A 19,060-nucleotide genomic window follows, 5' to 3' on the forward strand; every position below is an offset into this window, starting at 1 on the left:
GAGTCTTAAGACACAGAATCAAAACTATAGGTCTTTTTCACAGAAGACATTTTAGCACATCACAATAGGAAGAGGGCAGGTGTTTATAGAAGCATTAATGCTGGCTGTATTCCATTTAGCTGCTTACATTTCAGGGTTGTGGTTGTATGCTTGGTGACTGCAAGGCCTTTCTCAGGCCTGAAAATAACAGAATCATTGTTAAAGTTATTATTAACACTTGTGCTTTTCTTCCTGTTAGAAGTCAAAATGTCCGCTAAAAGCCCATAGACTTGTTCATCACAACCTTTTTAGCTTCTGTCCCCTTACATGAGTCAATGTCAATCTTCAGCGGTTATGCAGTCAGATTTGGGACAATCCAATCCATATCAAATAAAACTTTCTGAATCTCAATAACTTCAACAAGTCAATCAAAAAGTAACCGAGTAAAAACAGGAACGCCTTGAGTGACAGCTGAAATAAATTCAATAAAAGTTTGTGAGTGAATGTAGATGTCCTCTTTCATCCCATGATCTCTGTGACTGATCTTTTGACCTCTTGGAGGAGACAGATCTGCTGGCTGGACTACAAGTGGTAAGGGGAGGGTCCTAGTAAATCAAGTCAAAACATATCTTATATCTATAATATTACATATTTATGGCATACATAACACACATTTTAACAAGCTTGGGTGACATTTTATTCTCTTCATGCAGTACTTTAGCTCGACAGCAGATGGAAGCAAATGACTGAAAAAAGGTGTTTAATTTGGTTTCACAGGCAACGACTGTCACGAGGTGAAAAACAAAGTCTTATTATTTGATTTTATTGAGCATTTATTGTACATCTTCAAGGCATCTTCATGTCAGTGCAAGATAACACTGAGCGGTAAACATTCATTAGCTACTTTAAAGTGTTCAAATCTACATGAAATGTAACAGAATTATTCAATGTAATTCCATATTTACTTTTTAATGCGAGCTTAGCAGGAATTAAGTCTGAAATATGACTTATGTTTTTAAGTGGGGTGCAGTGATATTTGATATGTGCTGCTCATGGGTGTTAAATATGTAACATACTGCATCATTGCCCATGAAGAAGAATGATTTCACAACAAGGGGAAAAACTGACATGAGAAGATTTTAACAATGGTACATAAATCTCCTTCAAGTTCTATATCTTTATTATATATGTTGAAAAATCAGTATTGGAAAAAGATACGTGAAGCTACTGCAACGAGGCAGTTAGCTTAGCTTAGCATTAAGCTTCATGAGCATCTAAGAGGTGCTGTTGGCCGGATTGTTTATCACTTTTGGACAGCTGTTTCATCTGTTACCAGTCTATACCATAGACTGTATAAAAAGATGGACGACATGACAGCTCCCTAAAAGTGAGTCCAAACCCTCTCTATCGCCCCCTGCTGACTGGCTGCAGTATAGGTCATAAAGCCCGCCTCCTCCATGTTAACAGATGGGACATGAGTCAAACTATAAAATCAAAATACCCGTCAGATACATTTTTCTCAAACATGGTTTCTGTCATTATAGTTAGTTCTTATCATGCTGATTTACGTCCAAGTGTAAATTTTTCTGACAAGTTTACTTTTAATTAGTTATTTGATGCTATAAAAAGGGGGTGTGGCCTCATGATTGACAGCTCTGTTGACAAATTTGGCTCCTGCAGCGTTCTGTTCCCGAGTAGCAGAGTAGAGGAGGAACGGCGAGAGGAGACGTAACTAACACTAACACTACAGTCATTGAACTTTCCAGAAACGTGAACGTCTGCCTAAATACGTCGGCGTGCAGGATCTTGTTTTTACAGTAACCATGACGTCACCATGGCAAGATGGCAGCGCCTATCACAGGGGCTATTTTGGCATCAATTTTGTACAATGAGAGCAGATGGAGACGCGTCTTCCATCTATATATACATTGGTAAATACGCTAAGCTAGCTGGCTGTAGTATCATATTTAGCATACATATACAGTATTGGTACCTCTCTTCTCATCTTACTGTCCACAAACAACTGAATGCAAGTTCCCCAAAATGTAGACGCTTTTAAAAGTGATACGTTTGGCGAAGGGAGTGACTGGCTGAAGCTTGTTTCTGTGTATGTTAGCAGGAAGCTGTAACACCTGTGCTGCAGCCTGGTTTCACTTCACAGAGCGACCAACCTTGGGAACTTCAGCATACACTAAAAACAGACAAAGAACATGCATCATCATATGTTTTATACTGAGGGGAATATAATGAATCTTGGTGTTAGAGAATCACATTGTTCCTTACTGTCTTTGGGAGGCTGTGGCTGGGCAGGCCTTGCTGGCAGTCTGAGTTTGCTGGGGAGCTCAGAGCTGTCTCTGTAGTCCCTGGGTTTGGTGGTCTGGGGCTCTGGGACTCCTGGCCGAGACTTGGAGGGTAAAGGAGGCCGGTTTAGCCCCATGCCTCCGTCTGAGCGTGAGGGCATCACTGGTTTCTTGTACAACGAGGGATGCAGGGTGATCGGTGCTGGCGGCTGAGGTTTTGTCTCAGAGCAGGTGAAGGAGCGGTTGCGTGGGGTGGGCACCGGGGGGCGATCATTGTCTCCGTCTGCTTGTTTGGAGCTTGCAAAGAACGGATCTGGAGGTATGAGTTGGTCCTTCTGCTGATGGTCTTGGTCCTTTGCCCTACTGTGTGATTTCATTGAACCATATAACGGGTTGTCAAACATCTCTGACACCTTTTCGCCCTCACCCCTAGAAAACAAGGGATCAGTCAGTAAATTTTCTTTCATTTTCAACAAATGATATCAGGTGATTATAGTATGTGTTCTCCTGAGATTGATGAGTGACATTGCACCAGTAACAGGCACTTACGTGGATTTTCCCGTGGGACTGCGGGAGCCCAAATCATGGCCGCCCTTCTTTGGTTCTTTACTCCCTTGCCCGGAGTTCGGAAGGCTTTTTGGTGGCATGCTGTAACTCCACCCTTTATCTATCACATTGCCCCTTTGGAAGGACACTCCCATGTAATTGGGGTTAGAAATATCATGTGCATGGGTGACAGAAGACCTGTCAAAAAGAAGACAATCATCATCCCACCTGGAAGATATTTTGCGAGACAATTTGATGAGGCTGTAAGCAAAAAGATATCTTACTTGTTTTGGTCTCCACCTTTGCATTTTGAGGTGACGGGGTCATCCTTTTCAACTTTGATGAAATCTGAAAGCAGAGTAAAATAGGCATTAATGCTAAGTGGAAGCTCTGCTAAAAATAAGCTAACGTAGAGGTGCCAAGAACTGCAGTTCCTTGAGTGGCCACTTGAGGCTGGCTCCAACAATGAGTCAGTCCCATAGACTGTATAAAAAGATGGACGACACGACAGCTCCCTAAAAGTGAGGCCAAACCCTCTCTATCGCCCCCTGCTGACTGGCTGCAGTATAGGTCATAAAGCCCGCCTCCTCCATGTTAACAGATGGGACATGAGTCAAACTATAAAATCAAAATACACGTCAAATACATTTTTCTCAAACATGGTTTCTGTCATTATAGTTAGTTATTATCATGCTGATTTATGTCCAAGTGTTCATTTTTCTGACAAGTTTACTTGTAATTAGTTATTTGATGCTGTAAAAAGGGGGTGTGACCTCATGATTGACAGCTCTGTTGACAAATCCGGCTCCTGCAGCGTTCTGCCTTAGGCTGGCCACAATATAAAATGCCCAACTTCACAGCAGAATTTTTCTGCCACTTTGAGAGACAAGTGGTTGCTGCTAGATGCCTACTCGCTGTCGCCTCACCTAGAAGTTGCTAAATTCAACATCTCAGCCATGTTTGTGGTGTTTGTGCCTTTTGGAGAATTTTTAGTGGAAACATTGCACATATAATATTGCTTTCTGTATGGTTAATTTTTGTAACTGGCTGTATAACTTCGATAACTTAGAATTCACCTCCCCTTTGTTCCTCAACAGCTCCACTCTCTAGATCAAATATAGTCACTTCTGCTTTCATTAAACCAACATGGCAAAGTTCATAAAACTGAATTAAAGCTTGAAAACACCACGGTGGCTACGTCCACCTTTTATAGACAGTCTATGAGTAGAACAAAAGTAATTGTAAGTCCTGAGCAGATGTCCAGACTCACCGTAGAGCTTCTCAGTGGGCTTGCCCTCAGAGGTGTGTATCTGGATGCCCCCTGTCAAAGTGCCCGTCTTCTCTCCGTGGTGAGTCAGAGTGATCTGAAACTCTGTGTAGCAGAACTGAGCAGCTCTCAGCGCAATACAACCCTCACCTGTCAGAATGAAACACCAGCAAACTGTCAGCGATGCTCATTGTAACGCACCTGCGTCACACTGTTTGTACGTTCATTACCGTACGACTCGTCGCAGTCTGTAGACTTCACACAGATGAGGACGTGCTGGTCCAGCAGGTACTCTGGGTCGGAGATGATCGGTGTCAGCTGGAGAAGGACAGAAGGAAGACAGAGGATGATTGACAGCCACAGCACGTCCTCTTTCAAAATAAAAGCCTCTTCCTATATTACCTGAACTTGGTTTCCAAACCAAACTTTTATAGACCCGTCTGTGTGCTCCGTGTTTTCTCCCTCTGAAGTCTTGACTGTTTCTGTTACACATTTAGAGAAATCAAGATATATTTTTTTATCATCCTATATAACTGTTACTATTATAACTGTTTATCATACAGACAAAACTTACTCTCCAAGCAGCTGGAATGATATTCAATGAAGAACTTGGTCTTTGATTTAGTCAACAAGGTGGCCATAACGTTCATGATCTGTATCCCTCCTTGAGGTGCGCTGTTTAGATCTGAAATATAAATATAGATATATTTATAATTGGACAACATCAAACTCTGATTTTAGTGCAGATAACATAAAGTCATGCAGTGTGCAGTAGGTGGTGCTAATACCCTGCTTGGAGACAAACTGCGAGGCCACTCCAACTTCAAACGAGGCGAAGACTGGTGAGTGGTCACTTGTCATGATGTCGTTGGAGCACCCTGTAATTAGAAAGTTTAGCTCACTGAATCTGTAGCTAAACTCATCAATATATAGGAACTCCAGCTACAGTATGTCTCATCACATTAAAGACGTATGAAACAAAAAAGCCTGTCTCCACATCACAAGCTTCATCTTTTTGTTAGAAGGCTCGTTGACGTCTTTGAGGTAATTATTGCAGACTTTAGAAAGCTCTCTTTAGAGCCACAGAGAACATTACACAAACGTTTTCACATGTGAACCTCAAGAAAGCTTATTTTAGAAATGTATCCTCGGGGGGAAATTACAGTTACAGTTGCTCTGACACAGAGAGAAGCATGAAGAAATATAGGAAATATATCATTCATGTGAACCATTGTTGGATTGCCCCTATAACAACATCTTAAACATCTATCTCAAAAGTTTAGAGACATACTGAACGTTAGAGGGTTATTTTTTTAGAATTTCATTGTAAGTTTCACTTTCATCAAGACCACATCAAGCTTTATGGAGGCTTTCATAGTGGACTGTAATGAAGATATTTATTATAATTTCAATCCCTATTTTCTACAACACAACCACTTTTATTTATTGTTATTATTTATATTATGAAATGCAAAAATACAAAAACTTGCATGTTTCCCATTTTCATACCCCATCCCAAAAATATGGAAAGACAAACTGTTTAAAACGAGAAACAAACAAACAAATAAAATGTAAGAATTTGTACATAATATAAATCACATTAAACATCATAAAATTATAGATGTGGCTTCTAATGAATGCTTAAAATACATCAAGACTACTTGTTCACACCTCATATACTATTATAGTCCCTGCAGCATCACAAGTTAAAGTTATCGCTGTATGTGTCAAGTAAAGCCAAGTTGATGCATCTGTAATAATACTGCATGCTTTATATTAACTACAAGGTAACAGCTAGTTTTATTAGATTAAAGATTATATATGTTATTATACACTGATGATTATAATACACTAGTATGGTCTTCTTAGGAAAAAACACACACACACACACATACATATATATAAATATGCACATATATATATAAACACATACAAACAAAGTTCTTTCTTCACACGGTCGACGAAATAAGAAATGAGAAGCTAAAGTGCTCATGACGAAAGTGTCTGCTGAATGACTCACCGTACGCTTGGCAGACCACATGGACCAGAGGGTAGGACTTCCGCAGGACTCGGTCACACCACGAGGGCAAATTGTATTTTGTCTGCGGAGTGAAATGCATCATACAGACACGACTGGTGTAAAGAACAGGTGGATAAAACAGGAGATCTGAAGTCCGTCACATTGAGCCTGTAGATAAGCTGCTTTCACCTTTAGCAAAAAACAGTTTCTGTGTCCATTTAGATTTCTATTCAAACCTTTAGTTACTTTACGGTTTCTGCTCTCATGTGAATAACAGGTGGAATACAGGCAAGAGAAATCACACTGCACTTGAGCTCACCCCTGTGGCTTTGGCCTTGGTGTAGGCATACTTCTCTCGCGTGTCTCTTTCAAAGCGATATGTGGGTGCGAACGTGATTTCCTCTTCATCTATAATCAAAATAAAATCAGTAAGGCGTGGTCTTTATTCTTGATGTATGCTGGCAGTTTACCGATGCATCAGGTGAGTACAAATCACACACACTTTGGTATTGATCAGTATTCTACCAAGGCTTACCGAAATGTAAGAAGACCTTCCCATCATCCCTCTCCATGCTGAGCTGGTCTTTACTGAGCAGCTCCTGGTACTGCTGCTGTTTGATCTTTGTCACAATGTACTCGGCTTCCTGTGAAGGGAAGCAGTGCAAACAAGTGACTTTTCCTCCAGATGAGAGCTCACACACCTGACAACCAACACTTTGATGCACCACTCACTTAATGTGCTGCTGGATCTCGAATTCAGACAGACACAGATCATACATTTTTGAATCTGTAAATCCTTATCAGACTAAATTATAAGAACAGGAGCTCAATTATTGGTAATTAATTTGTACATAAGGTAAAAATACTTACTGTAGATGGGAATTCAACTCTGTAGTTCAAGTCACCGAGCCAGAAGAGGTGGGTGAAGCGATGCGTGATGTCGAAGGGATTGAGCTTCTTATCGCCCAGATTCAGGAACCGCAGGATGTTGGTGTAGTTCTGATTGCGTCTGCAAAGACAGCAAAAAGCAGAGCAACAACATTAAACGTGATTTCAGGAATGACAATGTGTTTCATATATTTATTGTGTTATTTTTGGGGGAGCTGTGGTTCCAAAACCATGGAGGGTTACACAGTGAAGTCACAAAACTATGTGAACACATTTTACCACATTTATATTTCTGTTATTGTTGATTTCTGGAAATGTGCAGCCTCATCCCGGGCCCGCTGATATTGAAATATGCAATACAGAGGGAGTGTCAGGTTTTTACCCATCTGAATGTACGCATATATCTGAATCATGGTTAAATAAATCGGTTATGGACAAGGACATATAATGTTTTGAGGACTGATGCACACAATTCATGTGAAAGTGCTACTGCTCTGCTCTGCAGACAGTTTCTGTCTCTTGATCTTGAGGTTTCTAAAAGGCTTCCCCTTACTGTCGTAGGTTGCTATAGGAAACCTTCAGCAGTCTGTGAGGTGATGCACCACTACCTTAATGCACCTCATATCAGAATTAAATTGTAATACACATTTATATCACTCTAACTAAAACATATAAGGATGGAATTCATCACGCTTGTTATCGGTATCTTTCAGATGTGGGGCAAAGACCAACAAGAACTTCTCAAGCTTGAACTGTTTAAAGTTTTAAAGCACTAAAGGTTTTCCCTCTTTTTTCACACTGACTGAAGGTAAAAGGTGAGGCAAGTTTATTTATAAAGCACCATTCATAGCACGGTAAAAAAGGATCTTTGAGGGTAGTAAATAAAATCCTTGCAAATTGTGTAAATGATAATAAAAGTATATAAGTCGGCAAGTGAAATACAGTGATGAGTTAAGTTCACCTGCATTACCTAATTGTTAACAGCAACAATTGCAACCAAAGATATCGGGCCTGGACTGCAGGTTTGTTCTGGGCTGCAGGTCAGGGTTGGATTAATTGGTGTTCGCCAGAGTCTGTGTGCCGTCGGGGTTGAAGTTAAGATTCCTGTTTTGCTGTGTATCATAGAATGAAGTGTTTATTTATTTATTAGTTAGATATAACAGACGATTTGTAACCGGCATGTCTGTATATGACAACAAGGTTAAATTTGTAGCCCTCTCTTGGCGGTTGCACTGGCTGACTTCCTAAACATTAGTCAGTAAATGAACACGAGCAGGCTCATGTTGTTGATTTTAATTTATTTTTATTTGAGCATCATGATTTCCCAAAAGGATGCAGTGGTTAGCGTGTCCCCTCACAACTAAAAGGGTCCTGGTTTGAATCCCGGTACCGACGAAGTGGGCTCGAGTTTGCATGTTCTCCCCGTGCATGCGCGAGTTCCCTCCGGGTACTCCGGTCTTCACAGTCCAAAGACATGCTCGTTGGGTTCATGGGTGACTCTTAATTGCCCGTAGACGTGAGCGTGAAAAGCTATTATTACTCATTTTTATTAAGTAATTAGTTGTGTAATGTAATGAGAAACGTTGAGTAGAATTTACCTAATTTATTTTCGTGTATCATAGTTGTTAAATTTAGAACATTGGGTGGAACACTCAGAACATTGGGCAAAATTTACTCAATCAAATGAAGTGCTCAAATTGTCCTTCCTGATCGGCCTGTGTACGACTCCAACAACCTCGACTACAAATAATAACAGACTGTTTGTAGCCTGAGAAACAAAACACGGGGTTAAAATGTCCCTGCCTCAGAAGCTCATTATTCAGTGCAAACTAGCAAATTATTCTATTCCTTTTAACAACTCTTCTGTTCTCCCATATGGATTTATGCAGCCATTTATTAGATATGACAGCTGAAGAGAGACAGGAAGTATGGGGAGAAGAGAGTGGGGGATGTCAGCAGAGGGCCGAGGGCGGGAGTGGAGCCTGCAGCCGCTGCGTCGAGGACTGTGGCCTCTGCACATGGAGCACCTGCTCTACCAACATGAGCTAAACCAGCTCCTCATATGAAGTAACTTCTCAATGTAATGTGTTATCTGTTTCTCACCTGAGCTTCTTCTCACTTCCAGAGGTCAGGTGACTGTTGACGAAGCCAAAAGATGTCCCGTTGAACATGAAGGAGACTCCCACTGCTCCCTTGTTACCTACAGAACCAACAAGCAAAACCTCACAGTGAGCTCTGATGAGTAACTGTACAGTGACATTTTATGACACATCATGAGTGGTTTGTATGGTAGCGTACGGACATTTTATTTACTCTGTTTTCCTGTGATAACGAGCAAACTTACGGTTGTTTTCTTGAGATTTCGACTTATTTATCTTGTTATCTCGAGATAACGTGATCATTTTCTGGCGGCCTATAAAGCAAAACAATCGGCTGGTCACTGTGATATTACAGAGCAGGACATGCCGTGTGCCATTGCCCACACTCATGATGTAAGTTAAGCCTGTCTCTATGTTTGTTTTGTGTTTTTGCAGCTCTGGGGATGCGCTTTATGATCATCAGACGTTACGGTGGCGCAAATCTGTTATCTCAAGATAACGAGATAAATAAGTCGAGATCTTGACCAACCGGAAATGACTCGTTATCACAGGAAAACGGAGTAAATCCAGTGTATGGATGCATGTCCGCTTAGGGCTTCCGTAGGTTTGTGGAAAAGTGAAACTGCTTACCCAGAGTGTTGGCGATCCCCGTCTTCACACTGTCGGAGAAAACGTGGGAGATCCTGTTTTCGTGCTCGGGTTTGGCCAGGACGATGATCCGAATGTTCCACAGAGTGTGGACCGCCACCTGGAGATTAGAAGATAATACAATGATAAAACAGCTCTGCCCCCGCATTCAGCTGTTTCTTTGTCAAAGTCACTCACTTGTTTAAAGCTGATGTTGGTGATGTTCCTCAGGGCACCTTTCACTGTATCCGACAACTCCCTCTCACTCAGAGGATCCTCCTGAGTCCCGATGACGTAGAAATCATGCGGGATGTGATCGGCGGTGTCGTCTCGTGTCTTCCCCTGGCCCTTACACTGAAACCAGGAGTTGATGTTGTGGGGAGTACCGGCATTTCCTGTAGGTTTATGGAGAAGTATTTTACAGTCATGTTACATTGTCATTCATTCTAATCTATTGAAACATTTAGGATGTTTTGTTACCCATGTTCCAGGTGCCAACAAACACTGTGATCATGTCTGGCTCCAGCTTTTCGGAGTGTTTGTTCTTCATTTGTTGAAGAAGTTGGCAAAAGCCCTCCCTTTTCTGGTGACACATATTTAAAAACATGATTTTTGGTTACAAATGCATAAAAACATTAAAGCTCATGAACTGTATGTGAATGGAAACTTGATAACATATCTTCTTGTGGGTTTGATGCTAATAAAAATACATGCTAATGTAGCCAGGGCACTGTTAAATTCGATCAATGAATATTTATCAATATGGATAAAGAATTGATTGAAGCTTCAGAGGCCTAAAGTTAAGGTAGGAAAAAGCAGTTAGTCAGCTGTTTGTTACCTTCGTGTTTTCAAACACAAACTCTTTACGCAGAATCTTCTCTTTCTCGGTCTCCACTGCGATGGCCAGCTTGGCGTGCATTTTCTGGGATTTCACCAACTGCAGGACTGAAAAGTGATCAGAGTACATTACGATGAAATGCCTTTTTCCACTGCATGGTATGGCTCTAGTCTACGCAACTTGACTTGCTTCTGATCTTTGATTTTTGATGTTTAATTGTCAAAAGTATTGAATATAGCTGGTCATTATTTTGTATCACCTCTGTCGAAGTTCCAGCAAGTTGGCCTGATAATAAAAGGTTGAGTCAAAACACTGCAGACCACTGGTAATTAAAAGAGAATGACTACTACAATCTTCACTTGTGTGACACAGGACATCCTGCACTGGCATGTAGAGGAAACACTTGGTAGACAAAATCAACACATGGTTGAATCTGCAAAGCTGGTAAGAGAAACATACCACTTTACAAACACCCACTACAATATTTTAATGACCAAGGTATTATTAATTTAATTATTTTAAAGCTGGTGTCAAGACAGTTTCAACAGGCTTCGCTATGACAGCCAGCTAAGGATCCCATCTACACTGAAGGGTTGTGATCTGAAACAAAGTCGAGAAATGTACTTGGTATCCAGAGGGACTTGTCAAGCTGAGTCGAGAAACCATACAGAGTAAATGAGACTCAAGAAGTATAGGCACGGTACAAGAACACTCATTAAACTACATGCTAACGTCAGCATACCAAGGTGCTCACCGTGACAGTAAACATGGTGATGTAGAGCAGGCATGTACACTACGAATCAGGATTTGGGGTTACCGAGGTAACTTCAGGGTTAACTCCGAGTTTTCAGCACTACGAAGCTGGTTTACTTCTTACCAGGGGTAGATCACCATGGTAACTTATGCTGAACACCGAGATAAGAGATCAACCTGAACTCATCACCACCTACTGACCAATCAGGTCTCTTGATTCAGGAGCTCTGTGAGCTGATCGTGAGAGGGAGGAGGGAGAGAGGTAAACTCTTCCACTTTACCGTCTGATTTTATGAAATATATTCATGAAAGATATTCATCGTGCTTTACTGATGTACATCTACAACAGAGACTGATAAAAACAATGAAGCCTTGCGTACTTTTGTACTCATAACATTATAAATTAAGCTTTAAATTGTGGTTTTGTAGGCTGTTTATTTTTTATTTGCTCCATGGGTCCGTCTGATACGGCTGGGCTGAGAGAATAAGGTCTAGATCTGTCACTAACGCAGCAAAAATACACCCGTGCAACGTATTAATCTAATGTAATACATACTGTAAGTGTTATAATAAATATATGGTACTCTAATGATGGGGAGGCGATATTATTATATTTGCTCATCTACACAGTCTGCGTTTTTTAGTTATTTGTCCGTCCTGCATTCAGCAGCTGCAGTTGAGTGGATTTTTGTCTGGATTATGTGTGATTTTTTCATATCTTTGTAAAATGATAGTTTGCTGAGTTTGTAAAATATGCCGATGGGCAGACTTGCCCGTGTTTAGATTGGTCGTTTGCTCCAAACAACGCCCCTTTATGTGAACACGCTCATAGAAACCCTGGGTTGACTTATCGAGTTGATAACCAGCGCTGTTTGACTGCTCAGCTCGGTATCCTTTGTCAGGTTAAGTGAAGCCAGATCAGGAAAAGAGACCCTGGGTATGCTGAACTCGCTTCGTAGTATAGGCCCCAGGTCTTATATTTACCTTGGTGTAGCATGTAAGCAGGCTAACACAAGGCACGGAAAGTCTGAACTGAGTATAGTACTAAAATGTCCTGATTGAGCACTAGAGCAAAACTAAGGGCCTAACCAAGGTCAGCAGGAGTCATGCTCTGGGGGGCATCTGAAATCCATCCGATAACTGTTGAGATTCAGATTTGAGTCTGGACCAAAGCAGTGGACTAACAAACTTACAGACTCATCACTACAGCCACATGTTTAGCCTGGCTAAAAATACAAAGGAGTGAGGTTACAGAGCGATATGATTTCATACTTTTGTTGTGCACAAAGTATTTGTCTTCAGGCCCATCTTTCGACTTCTTAAAGTAGAGCTTCCCGCTTTCAACATCCACTTTCAGGAACATCTTTGTGGAAATACCCAGAGAATCTTGCTTGACCTGCGAGTGAAAGAGGAAACTGTTCAAAACATCTGCAACCTTCCAGACGTTTTAAATCATTTTGTGTTCCTCCATTGTAAAAGCATAAGTAAATAATGGATCACCTCAAACGTGGCAGGCGGTATGAGTGATTTCCTGTGACCTCCATCGAATCCAACAGACTCAAAAACTGAACTTTTCGCCTGAGAAAAGAAATGAAAGAGTTACTTGGCATTCTGAACATCATCTGCTGGTATGCCGCTCACAAAGGCCGTTCATGTTACAGTAGAATTAGTCGGGTATTTTACCTTATCCTCTATTGAGTAGAGCAGCTTTGTCAGTTGCTCAAGCCTAAAGGACACAAACTGACCTGAATCGGCAGACATCTGAAAATAGAGGAAATAACACATGCTGATAGTGACTGTTTTTGTGAATTGATAAAGCTGCAGTGGATCAAATTTGCCACACACTTGTTTTGGAAGATGTCCAATCCCTGGAGAGAGCTGTTGGTCCAACGCCCTGTGGAAGACGTCCAGAGCTGGCAGGATGCGGGAAATTTCACTGTCTCCATAAAGGTCAGAGGTTCGTTAAATCAGCCCTACACATTGTCATTTATGTCCCATATTCTGTTGACTGGTAGCCATACCTGTTTAAATTCTTGCAGATTGCCATCGTTAGCTTCTTTAGTCCAGGGAGGGTGGGGTAACCATTCTGGATTTGTTCAGCATCCAAGCAGATTGCGGTCCTGAAGTATTCTTGGATGGCCAGTTGATGCTCCTCTGGTACTCTACAAATATGTAGCACAGCATTCTGTAAGCACTATTTTATCCCATTAGCAGACATTGGTTAGCTTCAATCATTGAATGACAAAACAATTTACATATTTACAGGAACTATTGCATTGTACACACTGTATACTAGGGCTGTCAATGAATATTCTAAATTCGAATATGTAACCAAATTGTATCAAAAAACGGATATTTGGTTTATAAAATTAATATTTGTTAGCGTGTTGATTTACGGAGCATCTTTGAATGCATCACAACATCACTTTATACTATGATCAACTTTAGGCTAGCTGAAACGAGCTAATACAACAATCATGTGGCGTGTGGTAATGATGGCGGAGAGTTCAAATCCCAGCATAACAGACAGGAATAGGAAGGTGTTCTTTTTTAAAAGACATGTTGATTTTTTAAATAAATATACCTGTCAGAGCGCAGCTCGCTCTGAGCGCTGAATGTCTGCTCTACGGTAACCTCATTATTTTGTTTGTTTATTTTGCAGACAGGAAGCCTTTGTTGATCTTTTAAAAGGCATGTTTATGTTTGAATAAAAATATATTTGCATGTAAGTTTGACTCTCGTTGTATTGGAATGCCCTCTGTGACATAATGTGCAGAAATAGATATTAGAATAGTTAGAACATTTTTTTTACAAGGAATAATCAAAGGTCATTTTTGGCCCACTTTGACAGCACTACTGTACACTGCCATTGTATTATCAGAGATCCAACCTACTGTAAGTAACACAGACAGCTTAATACACTGTAATATAGGAAAACACATGCAAGTAAACAAAACTGGCATTTTGCGTATTAGGTATCTATTTGGAATGGGATTGTGTTGTGGAATTTGGTGGTGTTGCTGAATATGGTAGCATGTGTATGTTGGTAGTTGTGCAAAATTTGGTTGTGCTGTGGAATTTCATGATGTTATAGAGTTTAGTTTGGGAATTTGGTAGTGCTGTGGAATTTGGTCATCCTGCAGAGTTTGGTCGTGTTGCAGAACTTGGTCTTGTTTTGGAATTTGGTTGTGCAGCACATTTCCTAAATGTGCACGTTTTGTGAAATTGATTGAAGACATTTTCTTAATTAGCTGTTTTTTCGTGGATTTGCCTGTGTGTTGTTAAATTGCAGGCGGTGCCGGTAAGCAACATCAACCCTGGGTTGGAATGTGGTCCTTGGCCCTGTACCTTCTCCCTGCTGCCCTAAGGTCGGGGGTACAGGTCCCTGAAGGCACACACCAGCAGACTGACCACCAGGCCATCAGACTTTTAAATAAATAAAACAAGACAAGTGCAATTCAACCCCCTGTGCAATACCCTCACAAAACGATTATTTTGTTACTGTTTACTTATTTTATTTAAATTTAATTTTTTTTTTAAATTCTATTTTATGTCTCTATATTTAATACAAACCCTTTCTAAACAGAGCGTCCCAGCATAAGTATTTCACATGATTGTACTTGTATAACCGGAGTGGCAATAAACATCTTGAATCCTTCAGTGCATGTCAACCCCACTCTTTCTTCCCCATATTTCCTGTCTATCTTTAGCTCTTTTCCAAAAACTGGTCTACATTAAATCAAATGTGACCCTACGTGGATAGATCCATATGCTGCAGTCTCATCAGGTAGGTTTCTGATAAGGACTTGCAGCCCTGTTCAGAAGACCTGGGGTCGCTGTCTTTCACATCATTGGCCGCAAAGTTCCTGGGTGGAAGCTCTGGAGGGAGATTACTGGATTCTGCAGGACAAAGACACGTGGGATGTTTAGGAATTTCTTAACTTCTGACAGTACTGTTTGTTTTTATATCAAATCCACCATTCATATGGAGAGAAGTTGTTTGACCTGGCTCCTCCTCGTAGTCCTCCTCCCTCTGGACAGGGTACTGCAAGTGTGTGACCAGACCCATGTTGGGATTGTAATAAGCCTCCACCAGCTCAGGCAGCATGGAGAAGAACCTGATAGGAACTCCTTCAGATGCCTGAAGAGCAGATCACAGCAGACACATCATCCTCTCAGACCTCAGCAGAGCTAAACCATCATGTGGGCCTGTTATTCTGGAAGAACTCTATTGTTGTTAGTAAATCAGGTGACACAGTTTTAACTCTAACTTCCCATGTGATGTCAGAGACGTCTACTTTCACCATCAGTGGTTTCTCCCCACAGACTAAAGCTGCATTCTTCTGCTTCTCCCGTGGTTTTGACACTGAAGGAGAGCTACACAGTGACAAACCAGCTCATATCCAAAACTTTTAAACTTTCCGAAACTCGCGGTGACTGGGTCATGTCAAATAGTTATCGTGCCTGTACTTCCTCCAAACATAAATACCATTTATCAGAAACTTAGTCACAAATATATGGGCACTTTCTTCTGGTAAATTTACATGTTTCCATATCATCTTTGATTATATGCTGATGACTCAATTATATGTTAAAATAATAACTCACAAGGACAAGCAGGTTTCACTTCCTTCAGTGAAACCAGCTTAGGATTTAGTTCTTCTAAAAAACATTCCTAACTTAGTTATATACCAAGAGTAACAACAGACAGATATATAAGCATTCTCTGATCTGTCACCCTTGCTTTTGTTGTTCCCTCCCTACAATCACCTTAGTTTCTACCTCAGCCAAAGGCCTTCTTCGTGCTTTCAGCTCATACAGTCACACTTTGCTGCCAGAGCTTGGTTTGCCCTGTAGTTTAAACCTTAATAAGGCATTTTTTAGACACACACATGTAATCAGTATTTATAGTAACAAAAATCCCTGCTTTGGTCTAACGGAGCTCATCGTGTCAACAAAGCCCTTGCCAATCGAAAGGCTGTGTTGCATCATCATACAGTAATTGAAGGAAGTCCACATTCAGCTTTTTAGCTTTGTCAGCCATCGTTAGGAACTGAGCAATATATTGTTGTAATTAACCTAATATGTAGGCCTTTATGAATGTTCTTGGTTTGTATGTTCTGGTAATTTAAATCTGTGTGTGATACTTCAGGTTAACTACAGTTGAGTAACTACTGTGTTCTCTCAAATGCCCAATACAAATGTCTAGTAAAGGAGACAGTAAAGGTTAAACCAATCAAATCTGATCTAATCTAATCGTCTGAATCATCATTCATTTATGAGAAAAAGAGTTCAATGTTAAATTGATTTCGGAGCTTAATGCTAATGCTAACATTCTCACAAGTACAATGTTTACAAGCTCATGCTAAACAGGTATATATTTGAATTTAGTGTGCTAGCATGCTAATAATACTAATTAGCACTAAACTCCAAACCAGACTCAATGCATTACACTGCACTTATATCGACTTATATTGTCTGTTCACATTGCACTATTTTTAATTTTATACTGTAAGCGTTTTGCACTCACAAATATCCTGCACATCTGTTTTTACAGATTTTGTATGATACGTATTGGTTTTTATATTTTTATTCTTAATGCCTATTTTTATCTTATTCTATTTAAGTGCCCTGACCATATGAGTACTACTGTTTAATAGCTTTCACTTATTCTAGTTCTGTGTTAATTTTTCTGCACAAAAACAACAAAACAAATTCCTTGTATGTGTAAACCTACTTAATAAACGTGACTCTGATTCTAAACATAAAGTACCGCTGAGGCAGATGATGTCATTATTTAGTATTTAGTCATAAAGCAAAGTAAAGGACACACTGAAAATTTGATCTGAATATGGATCACATTTAGAGGTTCACCAAATAGAACCATTTACCTGGGGGGTAGCAAGAATGGCTGTCGGCTAAATAATGAGGCTACTGGTTGTTGATACTTTCACTTTAAACCACAAGAATTAATCTCCTGGAGGTACTAAAGGATAATCCGCTGGGTCTCAGGAGCTAGTAAGGATCATCCTCTGGGGACTATGAACGTATCTACAAATTCATACGGAAATCCTGTCAGTAATGGTTGAGCTGGACTGACTGTCAGACCAACCAATGAATGGCGACCAAGTGACAACGCTATCCCTCAAACTATGTCTTTAGCATTGTAGTGTTACTGCAGGCAAATGAACAGCTGGTACAAACATGTCTGAATATACAGCAGGTTTAAATTCAGCAGGTGCATCAATAAAACTATCTATGTACCATCATTTAGTTGTATAACAGAGGAGAAATAGTGTTTGAACATTTCTACAACCATAGAAATGAATCTGTCGACCCACCTGGACAGAGAGCTTCCTATCCTCATTTGGCAGGATTCTGTATGTGTATACACAGTTCTGGTATCTGTGGTTGAAATAATAAAATGCAAATAGTCTGTCAGTGGAATACGACATGTTTTATTCCACATGCTCTCCATTGGAACCATACATGGAACCAATTTAAACGTTAACCCATGAAAAATGTACGCGCTGCAGAGGGCAAAGGGTGTTGCTTTGTGGCAGCACAGTATGCAAATAAAGAGGAACTGATCTTGTGTTGCAGTTCATACGTACAAAAATGTTATGATACATGGAGAAACAGATGGACAAGCGTGTACTTTAAAATGTGCTGTATTTAATGTAACACAATGATGATGGAGTATTTGTTCTTAAACATAATGCAACATTTAGTACACAGCCACGTTTTTACAGCTTTTCCTCCGTCAGTTAGGATCACACACAACTCATAATGCATGTTATGAAAACTAAATATTCTAACAAGGAACAAGAATGGTTTCTCAATGTGTGAAACTGCATCAAAATGAGCTGTCATGTGTGTTAGAAACAAGGTATGTGTACTTACAGAACACAGAGGGCATACGCTCCCTGTATGGACTCACTGTCCCGGATAAGGAAGCTTCCATCTCTGGCTGCTTTGGAAAGTAGATCCTCAGCTTTGGATCGGGTTATATTGCCATGACACCAAGGCTGATAACTTGGCATCCTGTTTCTCACTAGAGTCCGAGCTCAGGAGTTTTGCATCTGCTCTCAAACTAGATTCCTGCAAACCAAAGTCGACTCTAGTAGTTTTTCTTTCGGGCTATTTTCATCATTTCATGTTGCGTACTTATTAAGTCCTTTCTTTCACTTGTTCACCCTCTGACTATGAATGCTGTAAAAGGAAGCTACTTCTACCTCGACTCTGAACTTCCTCATTTCAGTTCAGAGAGGAGGGCCCTGCTGCCTCAGCTCTGCCTGTTACATGACAGATCCACAGAGCTGTGAGTGAAACACAGACTTGTGCTTGCTGGGTATAAATCTTGATTACACTACTTTAATTATTAACCAAAAGTAGCTGTGTAGTTTCTGTACATCTTCTAGTTAATGTGTAGGAAACAGTGACGCCATTTGTGAACATGTAAATTGAAAGTGAAAAGGGGAAGTAACAACCGAGTGCCAATATTAGGATTCTAACTAGTTGCAATGAAAGAATGAACTGAAAACTTTGCATGTTTCAAAAGTATAAGAAGCCTCATTTGGTTTCCAGGTGGATTTTAATGCTACTATCATCTTTGTCCTTTTATCAGGGCTAAAACAAGCACTCATATTCCCCAAGAAGACCCCATCTTAGTGTGATTAAAGTTGTTTAACGGTCTAATATAAATCAATAGAGCTGGGGTATTTTCTAACATGTATATACATT

The 19,060-nt window shown here is 40.4% G+C and overlaps 1 protein-coding gene across 1 annotated transcript; it reads right to left on the reverse strand.

Moving 5' to 3' along the window:
• Positions 1-788: 788 nt before the first annotated feature.
• On the reverse strand, positions 789-18,773 carry inpp5d (inositol polyphosphate-5-phosphatase D). Its single transcript, XM_069679926.1, has 27 exons — positions 18,221-18,773; positions 17,659-17,722; positions 15,323-15,458; positions 15,073-15,217; positions 13,339-13,479; positions 13,163-13,253; positions 13,001-13,078; positions 12,818-12,895; positions 12,590-12,713; positions 10,565-10,671; positions 10,207-10,309; positions 9,925-10,121; positions 9,730-9,847; positions 9,104-9,200; positions 6,983-7,121; positions 6,648-6,756; positions 6,432-6,520; positions 6,113-6,194; positions 4,881-4,970; positions 4,667-4,777; positions 4,495-4,574; positions 4,323-4,410; positions 4,096-4,242; positions 3,110-3,173; positions 2,829-3,023; positions 2,263-2,708; positions 789-2,170 (listed from the first exon to the last, which is right to left on the reverse strand). The coding sequence occupies exons 1-27, from the start codon at positions 18,358-18,360 to the stop codon at positions 2,130-2,132; spliced, it is 3,300 nt and encodes a 1,099-aa protein (XP_069536027.1). The 5' UTR covers positions 18,361-18,773; the 3' UTR covers positions 789-2,129.
• Between the last annotated feature and the right edge of the window lie 287 nt (positions 18,774-19,060).

This window comes from Semicossyphus pulcher, unplaced genomic scaffold (assembly GCF_022749685.1).
Source record: "Semicossyphus pulcher isolate SPU_LCO1_2020_fin unplaced genomic scaffold, fSemPul1.0.p SCAF_4, whole genome shotgun sequence".
NCBI classification, from domain to species: domain Eukaryota; kingdom Metazoa; phylum Chordata; class Actinopteri; order Labriformes; family Labridae; genus Semicossyphus; species Semicossyphus pulcher.

Bases quoted from the DNA above. Each gene is read 5' to 3' on its own strand.
- inpp5d (XM_069679926.1), bottom strand. From the start codon at position 18,360: ATGCCAAGTTATCAGCCTTGGTGTCATGGCAATATAACCCGATCCAAA. The intron at 10,310-10,564 runs GTAACAAACAGC...ATGTGTCACCAG, and splicing joins TTGTGTTTGAAAACACGAAG to AAAAGGGAGGGCTTTTGCCA. The intron at 3,024-3,109 runs GTAAGATATCTT...TCTTTTTGACAG, and splicing joins AAAGGTGGAGACCAAAACAA to GTCTTCTGTCACCCATGCAC.